Below are 21540 nucleotides of genomic sequence, written 5' to 3' on the forward strand. Positions count from 1 at the left end.
TAATACCGCAGACTGCTGTCGGCCCACCCCTGAAAAAAATCCTGAATTGGACACTTGGTTATCAGGAGCTAGAGACATCAGTGGGAGTAAAGATAGCAAGTGCATGTAGCCAACACAAGTATTTAGCAAAATAAAAAAGGCAAAACCATGTCTAAAACATAATATTTGTTTCTCAACAATTTAAAATAAAGAAATAAAGCCAAGGTTTGCAATTTTTTTGATGAAACATTTTGATGCGCTTTAATGTTATGTCTAAAAATTGCAAACCTGCTGCCATCATTTATTTGCTTAAATCGTTCTTTCTCTGTCTTCTTGAGTGCTGTACCTACTAGGCCTTGTGAGCTCCTGGGGTTCCTTATCCCTGCTAACTCTGTGGAGCCTAAAAGGCGCAGAGTTTCCCAGGCAGAGCTTACCCCGGGGTGCGTAGGGTCCTGTGGCACTGTGCAGGAAGGCTGTGCTCAGCCGAGAACAGAGCGGCTGCAGGTTCTTCCTCCCGCCCATCTAAGTGTCAGGGACACTGGGTTGGAAATGGTTTCTGTCTCTGAGCTACTTCTGGAGCAACATGAAACCATCACCTCTCTGAAGTTTTCTATTTCAGCATTCAACGCAGTATGTCTGGGGAAGTTTTAACTTCAAATACGACTTTTCTGTTCTTGAATTTGTAAGATAGTACGTTGTAGGAGATGTATGGGAAGATGCAGTTTGCTAAATAGAAGCTCATCATTAAGATCTTTTTGGATGAGAGTTTCAGCTTACAGAGCACTTACTGCTATTTTTTTTCCTCCTTCCTATTTAGGACAAAGTGGTTGCAGTCCAGTTCTGTAACAACGGTGACAGGTGAGTGGCTGTCCTGGGATTCTGACGTGAGAAGTATGGGATTTAATTTTCCAAATAGCATTTCAAGAGAAAATTTGGTGCAACAGGAAGACTGCACGTGGGCTCTGATTAATCTTAGACAAACTATTTAAAGTATGTTGCGAGATGTGTGTCACGTCCATGAGCTTGGACTTGTTGTCCTCTGCTGTAACAACAAAAACGTTCTGTAACTATGCTTCTGCTTTGTATTTTTTTCAAACAGCAAATTAGAAACCAAATTTTGTATCCTTTCTGTGTGAGAGTGTTTTACCTCACAGCTAGCTATGTTAAGTACAGAAGGGGTTACTTCTGGAGTAAGAGCATTATAATAAATGTAGCGCTAAGCAAAAGTTAGAACTGTTACACACACGTGGTCAGACAAGTAAGTCTGCAAGGAGCTGTGGTCTGGTCTTCATTAAAGGAGCCTCTCTTGCAAGGTGCTTTTACCTGGTAAGATGGCAATAACATCTGAGTATGTTCATTGTTTATAGTGGGATCAGGGATTTGGTTTCTAACTTACTTTTCTTTCTTATTTTTTCCTAACTAGAATATCAGGTTGAATGTGGGGGTAAAAAAGTTTATTGGCTTCATCATTTCAGTCCTGTTAGAGCAAGATGAAAAATAAGCACATATACGTGTTTATTTATCTGCGTGGCTCTTGTTTGAGTTAGTGACTTTTGGACGCCCTTTTTTGTGGAGCTGCAGGAAGCAAAGGGGTAGCGTGGTGACTGTACCACACGTCTCTTTGCCAGCCATAGCCAGTGCTGATGGCCAAGCTACCAATGACAGTAGCACTTTCGGTAGCTGTTGCATTCAGAGGAGATATATTGCCCTTGTTTCTGTAGTGGGGCACAGACGAGGAGGCCACTTTACTACTTTATCAGCTGCTCTTGCTGTGTCCTCACTGTAGTAAGTTCTACGGCAATGTGACTCTGACTTCCAAAGAAGTACGCTCTTAGATTAGCATCTGAGCAATGCTGTCTGCGCTGACCGAAAGGATGCACAAACTCAGTGCAGTCGTTTATGAAAAGAAGATAAACGTGAAAGGGGAAATAAGACTTGGTGTGTTGTCAGAAGTGAAATGGAAGGAAATCAAGGAAATAATGGCATCTAAATGATGAGTATCATGCATAATGAAAACAAGGAACTGTAGAACTACCTTTTATCTTGGGGTTTTTTTTTCATTACTTCACTGTGCTCTTCTTTATGATCTATATGAGAATCATGTTGAAGCTTATAGTGTTCTTGATAGATTATGTATATGTTTGGGTTTTTGTTGAAATTTACTTCTCTTGCATATGTTATCTGTATCATTTATACCAGCTGGGGACCAGAAAGCAGCCAATGATTAGCATAATTTGAAAACATTTTCCAAATAATATGACATTGCTGGTATGTTGCTGAAACATAAGGCTGTCCACCCTTTACTCTCTGTCTCCTTTAATTCCTTGGTGAATGATTTCTTCTGCTGGTCCCTCCCTGGGCACACTGAATAAGCAAGTTGTCTCTTCTGGTGCTCAGAGTTCTGAAAAATATGGGAAGAGTGTTTCTTTTCATAAACACACTCACAATTCATAAGAGCTCAACTTCCACGAGGTTCTAGAGTGATAAACATGATATGGTGAATAACCAGGCCCTCATCCCTCATCTTGTGTTTTTATAACTCTGAAATTGCCAGAAAAAGCCAACCCCCCAGAAAAACAGATTTATTTCCAAGGGGGAATAAGCAAAGAACAGCTCTTCAATGGGATGTAAAGGTGCAGTTGATCCTCACATCCCAAATTTGGTTCCAGTCTACTAAGATAAAATTCCCCTGCTTAATTTGTCTGCATCTGAGATGAAAACTTTCCTTTACACACATTCTTCTCATTATAATTGTTTGGCTTTTCACAAGGACTTGGATGCTTTATGTAATACTTCAGTAGTGTCCTACTATATTTTTGTGGTGTCTTCTCGCAAGCCACTATCTTTAGTCTTCACTGAGTCACCGGTACCTCTGGATAGCTCGGCATCACCAAGTGTGATGTTAAACAGGCTTATCTGAACGTTTCCTGGAGTGAAGACTGTGTGTGTCTGTGTCCGTTCATGTGACTAATTATGAGCTACACTACTTACTTTGACCAGTTGCTGGAACTGAGAACAGGGGACAGTTGCTCTACGTGCACATCACATTCTCTCTGAACTCGCAGTCCTTGGTTGCTGCCACCCGTCCAGAACCAGTTACAGAGGCACAGTCCAAGACCTTTGGATCTTGATGATCATTTCATTGGTCTGCTTTATTATTCATAATAATTTACTTATCTCTGATGACATACCTGGCAAATATGTGAATTTCTAGGCAAATATCTGAATTTCCAGTTAATTAGTTTAGATGAGAACAGTATTCCTGTGGTCTTAAAATTTATGAAGTCAACCATTCCAACCTGCAGAAGAGCTTTCAGTTTTTAAAACTGTGCTAAGTCAGGATGCTGTCTCTTATGTAAGAATTAAGTCAGGATGCTCACGGTAAATGTGTAAAGGTGCCTATAGGCATGCCAGCGTGTCAAACGTCTGCAGCACAGCTGTGTTGGAGAGTGGCGTGACAAACTTCGATTAGTGATCAACATCTTAATGGAAATGGTTTTATGCCAGCTTTTGCTTATATTTCTTACTTTGCTTGGCAGAAAGTTTAAGGGATGTGTGCAAGCAGGAGCCTTCCAAGCAAAACTGTAGCTTTGCCAGTGGAACTGCACCTGTACTCTGAGATCTTTGTCATGTAAAGTCCTGTGGGAATGTACTGGTATAACTGTACTAACAGTTCCTTCCAAAGGGTGTGAGAGCACAGGGCTCGCTGGGGGTGTTAGGTCACGTAGTCACTGAAAAATATATGCTGTAGTGATGCTTTTAATGGAAAAGTGATAGCTTCCTTTTTATTTTAATATAAAGAAGTAAAAATAAAAAGAAAATAAACTTGTCACAAGCATTTTTAAACACTTTTTCATCATGATGAAAAAATTCACACCAGGGAAACTGAAAAGGTAAAAGAATCACTTATTAAAATAAAATTGCATAGGCTTGCCTTTTTACCTTTTTTTTTGTTTGTTTTGTGTATCAATGGAATATACTTCTAAAGGTGTTGGCCATCTTGTGAAAACGGATTTCTTGAGGAGCTTTTTTTTTTCAAATTTCTCGACAAAAATGATTTCTGTGACATTGATAGCCAAAGCATTATGATGTAGTTAAATGTGTTTGCTGGATGCTTGAATTTTTTAAACAAGGAGTTGAAAACTGAAAATACTCACGTCAACTTCATAGGCAGGGCTACCTACCTGTGTTCAACTTGGGTATTTCCCTTCTCTGTCTTCACCCTGTCCCTAAGTTAATGTATTCTAATTTATGCTAGACTCCTGGCATGCAGTTTCTTTTTCTTTGCTGCCACGATGAACTGCTCAAGGGATTTGCTGATGTCATTAAAAAGGGAATGTGCAGCTTGTATGAATTACGACATTGAAGTCATTCCAAGGCCATCTGCTAGCTGTAGCCAAATGTAATTAATGTTGTGGAATATAAACTCTTTTGTACCGTACGGTATCTGATATGAAAATTGTAACCTCACTGTCTTTTAATTACATTCTCTAGATCAGAGATGCACAAACAATATAAAGAATAAGTGTTGAAAAAAGATTAAATACATTCTAGCTTCTGTGCTGGTGTGAATGGGTGTGCTCTTGGCTTGCCAGCATTTTGTAGCTGCCTGTTTCCTGTGGCAGTAGTTCACGGATATTTTATGAGTTGTTAAACACGCCTATGTGTGGGCATATAGAGAGCAAGACAAGTATATATACATAAGTATACACGTCCAAGTGTATATATATATGCTTGTGTATATATATATGCTTGTGTACATGTGCGTGTGTGCCTGTTTGTTGCAGACTAACATAAAAGTAAGTCCTTGTAGTGACCTTTCCTAAGGTGAATGACAGTCCTCTGCCAAGCTCCTAAATATTCTTGCCACAGGATTTAGCATGCCCGCACTGTTGCTGAGGATGGAAAACTCCATAGCGAAGCTACTGAATAGCAAGAAAATAAGATCCTAAGATGGGCATGTGGGTATTAGACCAAAAGCAGCAGTGACTTATGTTTATTCAGAATTTCATGACTTTTTTTTTTTTTTTCTTTTTTTTTCCGTAGCTTAAGATTTGTCAGTGGAAGCAGAGATGGAACAGCAAGAGTATGGCACTATCATCAGCAAGATTGGAAGAGTGTAGTCCTGGATATGGCTACTAAAATGGCAGGGTAAAACAGAACACACTTCATAGCAACGCTTACACGCAAAATAAAATCTTCTGTCATACTGAAAACTATATATTTACTTCCATTTTGAGTTAACTTCAGTGCATGTTTTTTGAGTATTGAAAATGCCATGGCTCTATCTGTTAAGTTACACAGTTAATTAGCCCCCAAAAGACAATATTAATACATTGGTAGTTCCTTACTGTAACCGTTGGGGAATATTTAGTATTTTATATACAAAGTAAGAATGTCAAATAGAGTTCATCTCCCAGAAAGAGGTTTTTAGTAGAACCTCATTGATCATATGCTGACCTGCATGTTTTTTTTTAAAAAATGTCCAAAACAAGTGTTAGTTTCTGTCATCTCTCAAATAGTAGCAACTGCCATAATCAGCTTCCCCAGGTGGTTAGTGTTTATTTTATATTATATGCTGTGCTATTTTGTTTCTTGTGCTATGGAATGCAGTTCAAATTATAAGGAATAATAAAGTTAAAGTGGAGAAAAATGAGCAAAATGTACGATATGAATGTAAATATGAACATGTTCAACAGTTTCTAGCATCATGCAGCCACTGTTATAGGTAATTGACAGTTTCTTCTATGATTCCAGTTACTATTCTAGTAAATAAATTTAGTAAATAATTTTAGTTAAAAAAAAAAAAAGTGTGGCCCATTACAGCTTATTTTACCCACCTGAGGACAAATGACAGTAAGCAGAAAGTTAATGAGAGATGTGACATAGATTCTTTTTCCTGACAACATTTGTTTGGAAACACATTTTTGGATTTCTTATTTTATTCCAAGGCCTGAGTTGTCTGGCAAAATTGTTGTAGTATAAATACATCCAGAATGTTTCTTAACATTGTATTTTTCCTTAAGTTTTCAAGTATGGTGATCTGGTTCTCCGGTTCAATTAGGGTTTTGAGTGTTTCTTTTTGAGATCCTCAAGTGACTTCTGTAAGTGGCCTTGTAATCGAATATGCACAGTAACAAAAAGCGGAGATGGAGAAATCCATTAGGCATTTTGCTTTGCAGAATTCTTTATATTTCATACGGTTACATTTTTAATAAGTTAGCTGTCAAAGTATGATTTGGATTTATTTAGCATGTTTTTGCTCATTATGGAGTTTACTCGTATTGATCACTGATAAGAAAAAAGCCTTGTAGGAAAAACTTAATAGAACTGAATAGCTTGAAAGACAGAATTGAGGTAGGCGAGGATGATTGCTTAAGAACAGAAGAGAAACTTGTCCTCTTTAAGGAAATAAAACTCTATAAACCTTAGTGGTACAGAATATTTTCTGTATCTGTTTTTTACCGCTGCAGATGCCATTCTTCATTCTCCTGCATTAGCCAGTAGCCACAGTGGTGGCAGCCATGCTTTCCCTAATTTCATACTGAATTAGCGCTGTTAAATGTTTCCATACGTAGTTACTGATTTATTTCTTCTTTAAATTCTTAATTTCTTTAGAAACAATGTAGCATCTGGGGAGGATAAGGTGACTAAACTGAAGGTTACTATGGTGGCTTGGGATAGATATGATGCCACTGTCATCACCGCAGTCAACAACTTCCTTCTCAAAGTGTGGAACTCGTCCACAGGGCAGCTTCTTCATAGCTTGTGTGTGAGTAGAATTCAAGTGGGTAATCCCCAATGGTTATAGGTCAGCTCTGAAATCTGAGGCTGAACTGCATCATCATTCCCCTTGACGGGGAGTGGTTTGTCCTGAAGTAGGCCACCTGTCCTATGCTTATTGGGAGGAGTTGTGTGTCATGGGGAGAGGAGCTGATGACCAAAATGCTGCTAGACCCTGGTGACTGCTGGCTGACAAGGGAGCCCTTTGGAGGCCACTGTTTGTGCCCAGGTTAGAGGGCTGCAGCTGTCCTCACTGCTGATTTCTTCTTCCTCCTCGTCCCTCTCCATCTCAGCTGTGCTGAGCTACAGTCCGAGGCACTTACAAAGTGGGCAGTAGTAATGCCAAGGCTCTGACAGAAATGTTGACAAGTATGGACACAGTTCTAGACTAAGATCCAGTAAGTCGAGCCGTCATGGATGACTACCTGAACTGAGATGTCCTCACACTAAATACTAGCATGTTTGGAGATACCACATGGAGAAACATTACTTTCTTTTTCACCCTGCTTTCATTGCAGGGTCACGATGATGAAGTTTTTGTTCTGGAGGCCCATCCGTTTGACCAAAGGATTGTACTTTCGGCGGGTCATGATGGAAATATTTTTGTTTGGGATATAGACAAAGGAACAAAAATTCGCAATTACTTTAACATGGTAAGAATGATCAGGGAAGGGGCGGGAGGAGTTCCCATTTGTGTAAAACTGGTCTTTTTGTTGACAAAACATGTGGATGTGGCGCTTTGGGACATGGTTTAGTGGGCATGGTGGTGTTGGGTTAATGGTTGGACTGATGACCTTAGAGATCGTTTCCAACCTTAGTGATTCCTAATTTTTGCTTTCATTAAAAATAATCCAGCCACCAAGCCAGGAAACATGAAATTAATTATTATTCCTCTCCCCTCAATTGGTTTAGTGGTGGACTTGGTAGTGTTAGGTTAATAGTTGGACTGGATGATCTTAAAGCTCTTTTCCAACCTAAACGATTCTATGATTGAGGCAAAAGCAGATTTCATTATATACCTATTGTGACCAATTTTACAACAGGATTAGGGGAAAACTTCTACATATTAAAAAAAACCCCTAACCTGTGCTCTTCAGTAAGCAATACCAAAGTATGTTTTCACATACTGTAAGTGTAGCAGCAAGTCTTTCATGGGATCTGTTACATCTGAATGTTATTCGTGTGTATGGATATGGTTATACCATGCAAAAGATTACAGTAACTCCCAAGGTAGAGCAATGAAAACCAGTAAGCCTGTGTGTTGTAGCACAGTGCTGTGGTCTGGGAAATGGTATGGTTGGCTCTGGGCTGCATCTATCTTAATGCACCCAGTGCCGGGTTTTTGGTTTGGTTCCAGTGCTGAGCAAATGCAGCTGTACTGCTTCAGGACCTGAGCTAGCCTCCTGGCACTTGGGGCCGCGAAACCTGCTTGTACGGAGCCAATGCATGTCTGAGATCTTTGGTGCAGGCTTGCCCTATGTTTTCCATTAACATAAGATGTAGACTTCTAGGTGTTTGTTCCAGAACAGGCATTAAAATTTGTACTGAAATTTCAGGACAAAGAGAGAATGCAAGGTTTTACTGCATTGTTCAGTTTAGCCTTAATAATTAAGTGTAAATCAGTCATGAGCGAGATGAGAAATTACACAGAATTAGGATGAAAGACTTGTTGGAGCGCAGGTGAAATTTTTGTAAAAATGCTGCTGTAGAGAATGAATGGTTGTGAAAAGCATGCTCTGTGCTTGTACACAGATTGAAGGCCAAGGCCATGGAGCTGTTTTTGATTGCAAGTTCTCACCAGATGGACAGCATTTTGCCTGCACAGACTCTCATGGACATCTGCTACTATTTGGTTTTGGATGCAATAAATATTATGAAAAGGTGGGCTGAATGAATTCTGAAATCTTCTGTGTCTTGACCTGATTTTGTCTTAGAAGTATCTGTGTTACAGTTTATTCCCTCACCCTGCCCCAGACAAAATAGTAATTAGATCGTGAAGCAGTTGCTGTTTACCTAAATCAAAAAAGATTTGGACAAGAAAATCTCTAGACAGGGGAACAAAGCATTAACTTCTGTCTATTCACCTCTGTTGGCATATTTTACTATTGAATTTTTGCATCAGGCCTTGGTAATAAAACACATTTGTGGTAGGAATCTGTTCTCTGTCATAACATTTCTTCTGCTGATCCTAAGTGTAGGAGTTGTGGTTTATGGGTATGGGAGCCATTCCAAAGCAGCAAGACAGCTGCAAATGGCCATTGATTTATTTACTAAATTGCTTTTCTTGCAGATTCCAGATCAGATGTTCTTCCATACGGATTACCGACCACTGATCCGTGATGCAAATAACTATGTGTTGGATGAACAGACTCAACAGGCTCCACATCTTATGCCTCCTCCGTTCTTGGTGGATGTGGATGGAAATCCTCATCCCACGAGATTTCAGCGGCTGGTACCAGGGAGGGAAAATTGCAAGGATGAACAACTTATTCCTCAGCTGGGATATGTAGCTAATGGTATGCTGTCTAAAACTCATGCATAATACATGTATGGCACAGTATTGAGCACCAGCTCAGTAGGATGGTACTGTAAGGATTTGTTTGTTTCAGTTGTCTTCCGAAACTAGTGCTTTAAATTTAGTGTAGAGGTAGAAGAGAAGATGGGGTGGGTTTATGGCATAAAGGAAGTGTATGGAATCAACTTGACTGGAGGCAAGACGAGGAGACTGCAGTATTCCAAAATCTGTGGATTTGTACCAGGTATATGGCAGCATGCTTAAAGAATTGTCCCATTAACCTTGGTGTGACTCTGTGTGTGAGTAAGGAAGCAGGAAGGTAAGATAGACATTGAAAAAATAGCTTTTTTAAAATAGTTTTTTTTTCTTGTAGATATAAACTTTTGCAAAACGCTGATCTCCAGAAGAGATCTTCCATTATTAACAACTGAAGCATAATTTCTTTCTCCTGTTTCTAAGGGTTTGTGTTTGTATTTCACGTGTGGTCTGTAATTTTAGGTTATTATTCTCCTTTAAACTTTGCCTCCGTTTATTACATGAGAGCAGAAGGCCAGCTGGTGATCAGATGTTTTGCAGAGCAGACAAATAATTGTGCACCATTTGAAATTTGATTGTTTCTATGGTGTTTAGTAAAACAGAAATTAATCATTTTATAAACAGTTGTGGCTTTGTTCTTGTCAAGGCGATGGCGAAGTAGTTGAACAAGTCATTGGGCAGCAAACTAATGACCAGGATGAGAGTATCCTTGATGGAATGATCAGAGAGCTACAGAGGGAACAAGATCTGAGACTAATTAATGAAGGAGAAACTCTTCCAAACCCTCCACTCAATAGATCCCACTCTGTTAATGGAGGTAAGTGTCCCTTCGTTACCTCTGTCATTTCTTTTCCTGAAGCACAGTAAGGTGCTAATCAAAATGTGTTAATGGAAGTTCTGGGACTACGTCTCTGAGGATGCTTTTCTCTCTTGTTCTTACACACATTGTTAACCTGTGTGGAGCAGTTGGACGTTCTGCTGATGCTGGCAGAGGAATTAAAAGTTTAAGGTGCAGCTGAGGGCACACAATGGCCTAACTGGGCTGTATCTGATTACCTAGAACTATTAGACTGTAATTATTCCTGTTATAATCCTTTCCTAAAAAATAAACATAAAGTTCACTGTATTGTCTTGATGTCAGTCACTGCAGAGATGATACTTTGTAACTGCATAATGTCAAGATAACAGCATGTAATTAGAGAATGTCAATGGAATACAATGTTGTGACAGACTAATGGCTTCCCGTTGCAGCATAAATGCTAACGCTGAGCATCGCTGTTTATAAAATAAACATGTCTGCTCTGTCTTAGTGTTTCCTTAGAAAGCTTGAGATTATTCTCCTGGTAAGAGTTCTGCTACTGCGATTTTATTTTTAATACACAAAGTGATTAAAAATTTAAAACAAACTCAGTCAGATGTGAACAGCTGACTTGTGAGGCAGCTGACTGAGTGCAGCTGATGTAAGAGAGCAGATGCTGTGGACTTGTGCTGCAAGTCATCCTGAGCTTTTAAAAAATTTACATCCACTAATAAATTAGTTCTAGGTTAAATGACTGATTGCGCACGTTTCAAATAGATTTCCTGGCAAAGCCCATTAGGATTGCTAGATTTGGAGTCCCTTGTCTTTATTCCAGAAAGAAAAGGAAAAATGTTAGTGAAAAATGCTGAAAATACACTTTTGCATTGATCTAAATTGGTATTGTCAAGAAGGTGGCCTAGAAGCCAGCTTCAACTGACAAGAAGTCTTTTCTGCTTCTTATGACACATTGATGCGTTGTGCAATCCCAGTTCTCAATTTTGTTTGTGTATCCCTGTATTTGTGTGAAAGGGAATTTCCAGATATGCGTGGTATGGAAATTAAAGTACTGTGACCTTACAGAATTTGCATTGATCAGTGGCTTTGCTCCATGAACTGCTCCTTTGTGTGAGTTAATTAAAATATACATAAAGTACTTGATGTTTTAATAGCCAAATACTTTTATATAGGTTTGCACAACCGTGCATGGAATTTATTCATACGGTTAACCATATTTAAGCATGTTGAAATTGTGGCAATGCATTCCCAAATGATGAGATAAGTTAAGACAATGCTAGCAGTGATTCTGATAGTATCAGCCTTTTTGTCTCGCTTTGCTACCTAAAGATTCAGTCTCTGTTTTCTCCTGAGTATGTAGTACTGCGTTGTTGTGCCACCTGATGAAAAGCCCGGAGAAGGAGCAGTGCCTCTGGCACAGTAGATAAGCATTACAAATACAGAACAAACGGAGGTACAACAGAAACCTTGAACCTTGCAGCAGTCTATTATTTTAGATGTCAACCTCATCTCTTCTTGTACCATAGAATTTAAGATTCATGATTTCAGAGCCTTTAAACAGTTGACAAGACTTTGATCTGAAGGTCACTTCAGTGCCTTTAAAACTTTTCTCATGGATTATATTCTTTGCTTGCCTCAGATGTCTCTGAGACGTAGCAAGCCACAGTGATGTTACAGTAGCATACACATCTCCAGTAGTCCAAGGCCAATACACAAAAATGTTCATCTGAAGCAAAAGACAAAGCCACTTCACATAGAATAAGTGCTGTGTATTGTCAGAAAAGAATCTCCGTGCAGTCCTTAAGCTTTAAATTCTAGATTTTATTGACGGTTTGTAGAAGTGAAGAAAAATCTTTTTCTTCCTTAGCTCTTCGAAGTCCAGGTTTGGATGTTACATCTCCGCCAAACGTTGGTCTCCGGAGAAGCGGTCAGATTGAAGGGGTCCGGCAGATGCATCACAATGCTCCCCGAAGTCAAATGGCAACGGAGAGGGATCTCATGGCGTGGAGCAGGAGAGTAGTGGTGAATGAGCTTCCTCCAGGCATCAGCAAGTAAGACGCTAAGTGAGACAGGAAAAAACGATTAAGTTGTATAATGTTTAATGATTCTTCCATACACCTGTTACGAGTTTTAACAAATAGTTTTTCAGAAATGTGTTGGCTTTTGAGGGTGGGTTGGTTGGTTTGTTTGTTTTGAAATCCAGCTACTGGGATTAGAGTGGTAACCTCTGGTGGAGAGTTGAGAATAGTAATTCCTTCTCTTCGTAACTGAATCTTTCTTCAGTTGTTCACATACCACATTTTTCCTTTTTTTTAAAAAAACACAAAAATAATTTAAATACATTTCAGTTTTCTTGAAAATAATTATGCATGCTCAACTAACAAGTTTGCTTCCTTAACTTGTGATTCCAGGAGTGAAGTATGTGTGGATGCTGCTAGGAGGACTTGTGCACAGATTTCTTATAGCAAGGGAACCAGTACTTTAATGTGTATATTAATTAACCTGTCAAGTTATATGATGATTTATTGAATAAAATGGATGTTTCCTATGTATAATTAGGGTCCAGGAAGAATGTCGAGCTGCCAAAGGTGAAATTGAAATTAATTTATACACTGTTGAAAAGAAGAGAAAGCCATCCCACACCTTACAACGGGTGAGTTAATTCAGTAGAAGAGAGAACCTGGGTGTGCAGCAGTTCTGAGCACTGAGCAAAAAAAAAAGAGAAACAAAAAAACCCCAAACCACTTTCATTAAATGATTTAGGAAATCAATAGTACTAATTGTTTCTCTGGCTCGCTCTCTTCCTTCTGTAACTGTAATTTGCCTGTCTTTATATTGTAATATGCAAATAGCAGTGGTAAATTTATCTTTAAGGCTTCAGTAGTGGGGAGATGCTGGGAAAGGAAAAGAGCAGAGCCACAGTGGATGTTTAGTTTGACTGTTGGAAACTAGGAGAAATATTAGAGGTGCCACACTTTTTGAAGTGGTTAGCTTTTATCTTATCCAGAGACTGCAGGTATTTTTTAGAAAAAATTATATTTCTCCATAGCTTCCTTTCTAAGGACTGCTACTTTAAAAAGTAGAATTGATATAGAACCAAAAAATCCACCTGCATGTGCACTGAAATGAACCACAAGTGTGCAAAAAATATCTTTCTCATTCTAGATTTCCTAGTTGTCATTTGCAAATGTGATACAATGTACAGTCACTTTAATGAGGCATTTTTAAACTGAGTGATTCAATAACAAATCTAATACTTTTCTTTTTGTCCCTCCTGTCCTGTGATAAAAGAACGATTACCAACCAGGAAGTGGAAGGTCTTTGAGAAGAAACCAGCGCAAACGCCAGCATGCCTACCAAACACGCTCCACGATAGAACACAGTCAGCAAGGAGCAAGTCAAAATGCACGCACACGAGAGGAATCAGACAGCTCCTCAGAGGTCTGATACACCAAGTGATTTTTTAAAAGAGGTTCCCGTTCCCAAACAGCACGGTTTGACAATGGATGTGCCGAGAGCACTGTTACCTTTAAGGCTCTGAGTTTCTCCACCTAGGAAGAAACGCTCAACCATTGAGTCATTTGGGTTTGTGGTGTTAGTGTAGTAAGTTGATCTCAGAGAGAGAAGGATCATTTACCTCAATGCCAGTACAGTATTCAAAACTAGCTTAAAACAGGTTGTGTATTTTTGGAAATGTGAAGCATTTTCAAGTAAGTTTAACTGGGTTGTGTTAAACCACTTGCTATTTTGGGATTTCATACTGCACGTATATTCTAGGTCACATTCAGTACTTCTATTTCATCTACATCTGTAGACTGCTGTTGAAAGAGATTGAGTATTGGTATTAATCATTGATATTGGCAAGGGAAGAACTTAAAATAGACCAGATTAAATATAACTTGTTCTCATTAAGGAAGTAATGCAAAGTAAAAAGAGACTTGAACGTTGTCACTTTGTAAATGCATTGAACATACAGAATAGCTATAAAGCCGGTCACTTGACACTAAAATTTATTAATCAGACACTTAAATAAGAACTCATTCTGTTGTAATACCATTAAAATTGACATCTCTTTCCATGGAAATTATATAAGCATATAGTATAATATTAATTAAGATGGAGAAAGAAATTGTGGACTTACTTTAAGCTAAACCGGTCCAAAATACAAAGCTTTCCTCCGGTGAGACAACTCCTGTAAACTTGCTTGCAAACAAAAATGATACATTTTTAAACTTGGCCCAAAAGTGAAACCTTTTGTTTTTAATACAGGAAGATGAGACTGTTGGCACAAGTGATGCATCCATGGATGATCCTGTGGCAGCATGGCAAAGTGAAAGCAGTTCCAGGTAGCTTTACTGCTCTCTTAATTGGTAGCATTAGTTGATTAACTCATTTAAGTAAGGCAGTTGGTATTGTGGCACTATGACTACAAGTCAGTACAGGTTTGTTACACCTTGTGACAGATTGAAGCAAAGTGTTTAGTATGCTCAGGTAGTTTAAAACAGTAGCCAACAAAATTTGTGGAGTCTGTGAACAGACAAATAGTTCTATGTAGTTGAGTGACTAAGTAATTGTAGAAGTTTTTGTAACACTATTTAACAGAAAACCAGTGTGAAAAATCCTTAATTTTGACGACTGACTCCCCCCCCCAATTCTTCATGAAGCATTTCATACTGTATTTTTTTTGTGGCCTTTTTTTTTTTTTCCCCCCAAAGTCAAGAACAATTTTGAAAGACCATTTGTAAGAAAATGTTGTCTTTAATTAAGAACTGCTTGAAAAAATCAGTGCCAGTTAGTCATATGCAATAGATATATTGATAGAAGTGCATACATATCTTCTGTTCACACCAGTATTTCCTAGTTTTTCTGTGGTCAATATGTATTTCTGTACAATTGCTACAGTCTCTTTTCTTATTTTTAATGTTATGCTTTTATGGCTGGAAGGGCCATGAGCTAATATAAATACTGTACGGGTGTTATTTGGATATTAAAGAAGTCAGAACTGTATTTTTAGAAGAGCGCTCTAGTTTTCTGAGTTTTTCATGCATTTTGTGCAGTCGGTTCTTATGAAGTCAGTCTATGAATCGCTAAGATAATAGGTATGAAAATAGATATCAGCCATAACTTTAGGTTTACCTTGAGTTTGCAATTGATAAAATAATTTGCTGGAATACACAAACTAGATAGCACTTAGGTTTTCTTCAAATTCACATGAGAATGAAATTTTGTGCTAATCCTGACATCTGTTCCACATAACCAGAAGAACAGGTTGAATGTTTGGACCTTTCACTCCATTGTGTGAAAACTGAAGTGCTGTTTTCTTTCTTACAACTTTTTATTATCTACAGTGATTCATCAAGTGAATATTCTGACTGGACAGCAGATGCTGGAATTAATCTCCAGCCTCCAAAGAGACAAACCAGGCAGGCAGCTCGGAAAATCTGTAGTAGTTCTGAAGATGAAAATATGAAGGGAACAAAAGGACTGGAGCCAAAACGAAGGAAACTTAAACAGCCTAGAAAAAAGGTCAGCATTTTTAATTTTTGAGGGTCTTTTTGCTTTATGAATATACTTTTTTCTTTTTTTTTTGGAGTGGTTGTTTTTGAAGTAAACTTTTTCACAAATATGCAGTAAGAAAGATCCTATAGATAGCACAATAATTGTAATACCAGAGTAATTTTGTTTTGTTTTGGTGCTGTGGTGACACAGATGTACTGCAATTTTCATGCAGGTAGTTCTCCATTACAGGTGGGATGTTTTCTCCTAAATTTATGTTCTTCACTGTAGTTAGATTTACTCCAAGGTGGTTTTGTTGTAAAATTATAATGTATCTGTATTGTACCTACATTGTCAGATTTCTTTTTCCTAGTATTTTTTAAAGAAAACATTTAGAATATTTCTAAGGAAAGAAATATAATCTCTTTCTTTATGAACATTTTAATCTTCTGTTATAGTTATAACAAACATGTCTTATTCCCTACTATTTAGTTGAGGTTTTTGGAAGGTTGACATTCAGCATCTGCTTTGCCTTTCTATCTAGTTATCTTCAGTAGGTGCTGTATGATCGGTTTTTCGTGTATTCTGCCATAGTAATTACAGCTTGCATTCTAAATTTAATGTAATATATTTAAGAAACCAAGTGGACTGCTTTCGATGGAAGGTGAACCCAGCGAAGAATGGCTTGCCCCACAGTGGATCTTGGATACCATACCCCGCCGCTCACCTTTTGTCCCACAAATGGGAGATGAGGTAACGAGCGTAGCAATTCTGAAATTCCCACCTAGGCTGATGAGCTTGTTTTGGTCAGGGCTATTAAATCTCGCAATATTTTCAGTGAATCGTGCTCAAGATAGGCTGAGTTTTGATAACTTTTTTTTCCTCAGGCAATCAGCTGTTTACAAGTAGCTGTCCTATGTCTCTTTTTGTGCACGTGCAACTTATGAGTAGCAGCTTCTTCAGACAAACCTGCACACTTCTTAACAATCCCAAGTTTGAAAGCACATAGCAGGTGCCACTTTTGGGGGCTGATATAAATATTTTTAAGGAGAAGAGTGCTTTATAATGAAATAAAGAAGTGTGCAATATGTTCTGAAAGAAATTTTAGAATAAACAGGAAGAGAACTAGCAGTAAAATAAAATAAACTTTTCTTTTTAATTTTCTTTTAAGATCATATACTTTAGGCAAGGCCATGAAGCTTATGTGCGGGCAGTAAGGAAAGCAAAAATTTACAGTATTAACATGCAAAAGCAACCATGGAACAAAATGGAACTCAGGGTAAGTTAAACAAATACTTCAGAGAGCTGAATGTCTCTGTAATGTTAAATTGATATTAAAAACCAGTATGAAAAATATGAAGAAAGCGTTACTTTAAAATGTTAATATCAAAATTCAAATTGTAAATTTTAAAATCGGTGTTTTCATTAACACAAGGTCTTTACATCCGTTCAGTTCCTGATAATAGGAAGCCAGAAGTCTATTAAAGAATGTAGAAGTTTATCCAGTGCGGTATTCTTGCCTGATGGATTAAAAAATGTAAAATATTAAATTAAAAAAAGTCAGAGTGAGAGTAGTTAAGCACTGGAACAGGTTGCCCAGAGAGAGCGTGGAATCTCCAGCCTTGACAACTTCTCCAAGCTCAAGAGGGCAAGCTCCAAGTGGCTTGATTTAACTTAGACATTAGGCCTGCCATGAGTAGGATTTTGGACTTGATGTTTTTCAGGGGTCACTTTCAACCCAAATTGTCTTATGATTCTGGGTTTGTTTTTTTTTTTCTTAGCACTAATTCATGCAGAACTCACCACTCAAAAGCTGTTTATAGTTCTACTGACACTCTACAATGACCTGAACATCCAGGTTCTGCTTATTGTTTCAAATGTAAAGACATCATGGTGTAAAGACCTAAGCGTATGCGCAAGCTCTGTTAAACAGTGGATCTAGCTAAACATATCATTGTGTATGTTCTTAAATTCTTGGCAGAGCAAGAAAATACCTTAAAATATACTTTTACAAAATAAAAGTATTATGGGTAGATACCCATGTTGGGTAGATATTAGCTTTACATAGTTCTGCGGATTTTTCTTATCCTTTTGCCTTTGAACCACTGGGTCCCTTAATACTTAATGCACAGTGTTGTCGTTTTTTTTCAGCTTTACTGAGATTTCATATTGAGAGAAGAGCACATATATGTGCTAATATTCGTGTATGTGTATGCCAGTGGTTCTATTAATGAAAATAATTGCTTTACCGGAAAAATAATCCGGTTACTAGTCCTAGGTATTCAGCAATTCCAGCTGTAATCTTCAAAGGCATCATCAGTTTGTAAGGAAAAGGAAATAGCATTTTGCTTAGGATAGAGATCTTACCACCTGCTGCTATTTGACAGGACGTGAGCATAAAAGCTATTGTTGAATTTCCGCTTTAAGGGGAAGAGTTTCCTTTTATTTCCCCTGTATGTTGCTATGCAAGGGTGAGAGGCTCTGGATTTGGTCAAGTACAACCTTCGGTGCCGTCACTGTGGTTAAAACCAGAGTGGTATGTTCCTTAGAACCTTATCACAGAAGTCAAATAATTTGTGGGTATCCTGTTTACAAACCTACCAAGGGAATAAGCATCTTAAATCTTTTTTTTTTTTTTTTTTTTTTAAGGTGACTGTGATTGATTTTTAGTATTTGGAAAATAAAACTTTTATGGGTGAAATTACCTGGGCTGTAGAGTGGAAACGGATTTTTTTTTTTATTAATGTGTTTGGTACTTTAACATGGATGCTTTTGTTGTTAGCAACTTCAAATAATACTGTTCGGTGCTTATTGATAAATAGGAACAAGAATTTGTGAAGACTGTAGGAATTAAATATGAAGTTGGGCCTCCTACGCTCTGCTGTTTGAAGCTTGCATTCCTAGATCCAATCACAGGCAAAATGACAGGAGAATCATTTTCCATAAAGTAAGTAACTGAAATGCTGATGACATTCTTCAAGGGATTTTCTTGCAGTTTAGAAACTTCCCCCTTCTCCTTTCTTTTTTTCTCTTGCAAGGCATGGTGATGGCATTAATTCATTATTACACTAAACTTAAAAAGCAGAATGCCTGAAATGTTGTGTTTGGAGTACACAATTTGTCTGTATTGTCATGTGGCGCTATGTTTGTGGGTAATATAAGCAATTTTTTTTTGTCTGTTTCATGAAGGTACCATGATATGCCAGATGTTATTGACTTCCTTGTGCTGCATCAGTTTTATAATGAAGCCAAAGAAAGGAACTGGCAAATAGGTGACTATTTATTTTTTCCACTTCCATATGTTTTGCAACATTTTTGCAGCTGTTTAATCAGATACAATGTCTGTATAACACGATGTAAAGGACTGTATGTCCTTTACACATGATATTATAGCGATCGTTGGAAACTTTATTTGAAGTTTGCCACAATCCCTGTAGCGGAAAAAAAAGAGAAATGAGAGAAACTGTTACAAGGCCAGTGATAGCAGAAGAATGTCCTGTTACATTGTAAGTTGAGGCGTGGAGGCAGCTGTGACTAATTAACCAGAGATGTGAGAGTCCTCCCTTTAGGGGAAGGGCTTGATTCCTGTAGCACAAAATGTAAGAATCGAAGTAGTGCGTTTATGAAAGATGAAGTCAATTCTCTAAAAAGAAGTATTTAATAATTATTTCTGTTGTTCTTTTGCCGAATGCGATCTTTTTCCTTACAGGGGATAGATTTCGTAGTATAATAGATGACGCTTGGTGGTTTGGAACTGTGGAGAGTCAACAGCCTTTCCAGGCAGAATATCCTGATAGTTCCTTCCAGTGCTACTGTGTTCAGTAAGTATTGCCGTAGCTGTGACGTATCACACGTGTTTACATGCTCTGGGTCTCCTGGACGTTTACGTGCAACTTAAATGTGTGCCTCAAGAACTAGGATCCTTTTTGCCATTTAAATACATAATCAGCCACTTTGGTTTTATTTATTTAATTATGAACTTATTCCTAAAATAACACTTCTAGTGTAAACAGCGGTGCAGTGAATATATAGGAGATACAAGAGAAAAGTAAGGAGTTTGAATGTAGCTAGTGACATGTCTTGTTTCTAATAGGCGTGACCTTGTGGTTTTAAGTCGGTTAGAGAAAAGGTGTATCATTATATTCAGCTTTAAGTTATGCATTTGAATGTATTTTTCTTAATAGCTGGGACAATAATGAAAGAGAGAGGATGAGTCCATGGGACATGGAACCAATTCCAGAAGGAAGTAAGTGTGTGTTGAATTCATGTCCATATGCAAAGTAAATAGGTTTTGCTACTGCTAGTACTTACTGTTGTTGAATTCTTCATATTTAGCTGCTTATCCGGAGGAGGTTGGTGCTGGAGTTCCTGTGACTCCAGATGAGCTGACAGCTCTTCTCTACAAACCCCAGGAAGGAGAATGGGGGGCCCATTCCAGAGATGAAGAATGTGAACGAGTAATCCGGGGGATTGAGCAACTTCTTTCCCTTGGTATGTTCGGAGGGAAAAGGTGGAAGGATTAAGAATATCAGCGTGGTGGCACATGACTGAAGAGTAGCTAGGATGGAGCGTCGGGAGTTGGTGTGGAGTATTTGAAATGTGCTCAACAAAATCATTGAGGAGAGCCTTTTAAATTTCATATGGTGTCCTCTTCCATAATACTCCCTTTTTTCTGGGGCTTGACCTGCTTCCTTTCAACTTAATGGTGATTCTCAGCGGGTCATATCTAAATGCAAATGAGCAAAACGTTGAATTAAACCCCTCAAAAAACAACCAACGAGTCCTCACCAACAACCAACCAGCGAGTCCTCACCAAACATCCTCACCAACAAATACCTTGTAACTAGTTTGTAGCAGTTCAATAGCACGCTATGATTTAAGTTCTATCCTATATTTATACACAGGACATGTCTGTATTCTTAGTTTATGTTGCTTGTAGTATTCCTGTTGTAAGTGCATATGCTATGTTCCTTTTTAGCAGTACGGTTGGCTGCTGGCATGCAAACCTCAGATGCGATACTTAAACAAAAATGCTTTTTTAAGAGTCGTTAACAGATGGTACAAGAGGAAGAATCCTACCCCTTGGGTAATGACATATCCAGCTGTAGATCTGTATTGCTTTTGCTGAATACTTAGAAAGAAAACCCAGAAATCATTACAAGGAATCTAGTTATCTTATAACTTCCCTTCTGGTATCTTCTGAGGCATCTAAATTATTTTGATCTTCTGTCTTTCAGACATTTCTAATCCCTTTGCTGTTCCAGTGGACCTTAGTGCCTATCCCATGTATTGCACTGTTGTTGCTTATCCAACTGACCTCACCACGATCAGGAGGAGACTTGAAAACAGGTTTTATAGGTCAGTGGAATTTTTATTTGTTCGTAATCTACAGCTACTATAACCCCATCAAGGACAATATGTTTTAGCTGAATACTGTGTAGTGCCAGTTCAGCAATACATTTCTTCAGTGAGCCAACAGCATATGATCAGATTCTATTTGGCTTGGGCAAAGTGAGTCTTGCTGAATAATAATTTCTTTTGGCCACATCGTTAAGGCAAAAGCTGGTATATCTGGGTCTGGAGTGTCTTTTTTGTTTAACATACTGATCCTTACTCTCTGGATGCGTTGTAGGCAGAGCATATTTGCCTTGTCTGTATCTCTACTGCCTTTGAACCAGATGCTTTGCTTCTACTGCAGTTGCCAGAAGTGGGCTAAATAGTGCTGTAAACTATAAATCTCAGTTTTTCCAGATTAACTTGGGGATAAATAATGTCCTGCTCTTTTTTTTTTCCCCCCCTCTGAGGACCACTTTATCTCCAAGGCTTTCTCTAAGTGAGAGCAGTCAGCAGTCTCCTTCAGTAGGTTTGTTTCCTCTTTTCATTCCATTCACTGTTGATTTGAAGAGGGACATCTTTT

At 38.2% G+C, this 21540-nt stretch overlaps 1 protein-coding gene across 1 annotated transcript in view; it reads left to right on the forward strand.

Annotated features, from left to right (window-relative positions):
• BRWD3 (bromodomain and WD repeat domain containing 3) overlaps positions 1-21540 on the forward strand; it is a 60249-nt gene that overhangs the window by 27488 nt on the left and 11221 nt on the right. The window contains exons 12-31 of the mRNA XM_075720896.1: positions 797-837; positions 5026-5130; positions 6598-6751; positions 7281-7415; positions 8515-8643; positions 9053-9278; positions 9960-10130; positions 11995-12178; positions 12687-12780; positions 13419-13568; positions 14397-14473; positions 15476-15653; positions 16260-16376; positions 16795-16902; positions 18446-18570; positions 18813-18895; positions 19333-19444; positions 19808-19869; positions 19959-20114; positions 20861-20981. Of these exons, the coding sequence (XP_075577011.1) occupies positions 797-837; positions 5026-5130; positions 6598-6751; positions 7281-7415; positions 8515-8643; positions 9053-9278; positions 9960-10130; positions 11995-12178; positions 12687-12780; positions 13419-13568; positions 14397-14473; positions 15476-15653; positions 16260-16376; positions 16795-16902; positions 18446-18570; positions 18813-18895; positions 19333-19444; positions 19808-19869; positions 19959-20114; positions 20861-20981 (2528 nt within the window). The remainder of the gene's footprint in view (positions 1-796; positions 838-5025; positions 5131-6597; positions 6752-7280; positions 7416-8514; positions 8644-9052; positions 9279-9959; positions 10131-11994; positions 12179-12686; positions 12781-13418; positions 13569-14396; positions 14474-15475; positions 15654-16259; positions 16377-16794; positions 16903-18445; positions 18571-18812; positions 18896-19332; positions 19445-19807; positions 19870-19958; positions 20115-20860; positions 20982-21540) is intronic.

Source organism: Pelecanus crispus, chromosome 13, assembly GCF_030463565.1.
Source record: "Pelecanus crispus isolate bPelCri1 chromosome 13, bPelCri1.pri, whole genome shotgun sequence".
NCBI classification, from domain to species: Eukaryota; Metazoa; Chordata; class Aves; order Pelecaniformes; family Pelecanidae; genus Pelecanus; species Pelecanus crispus.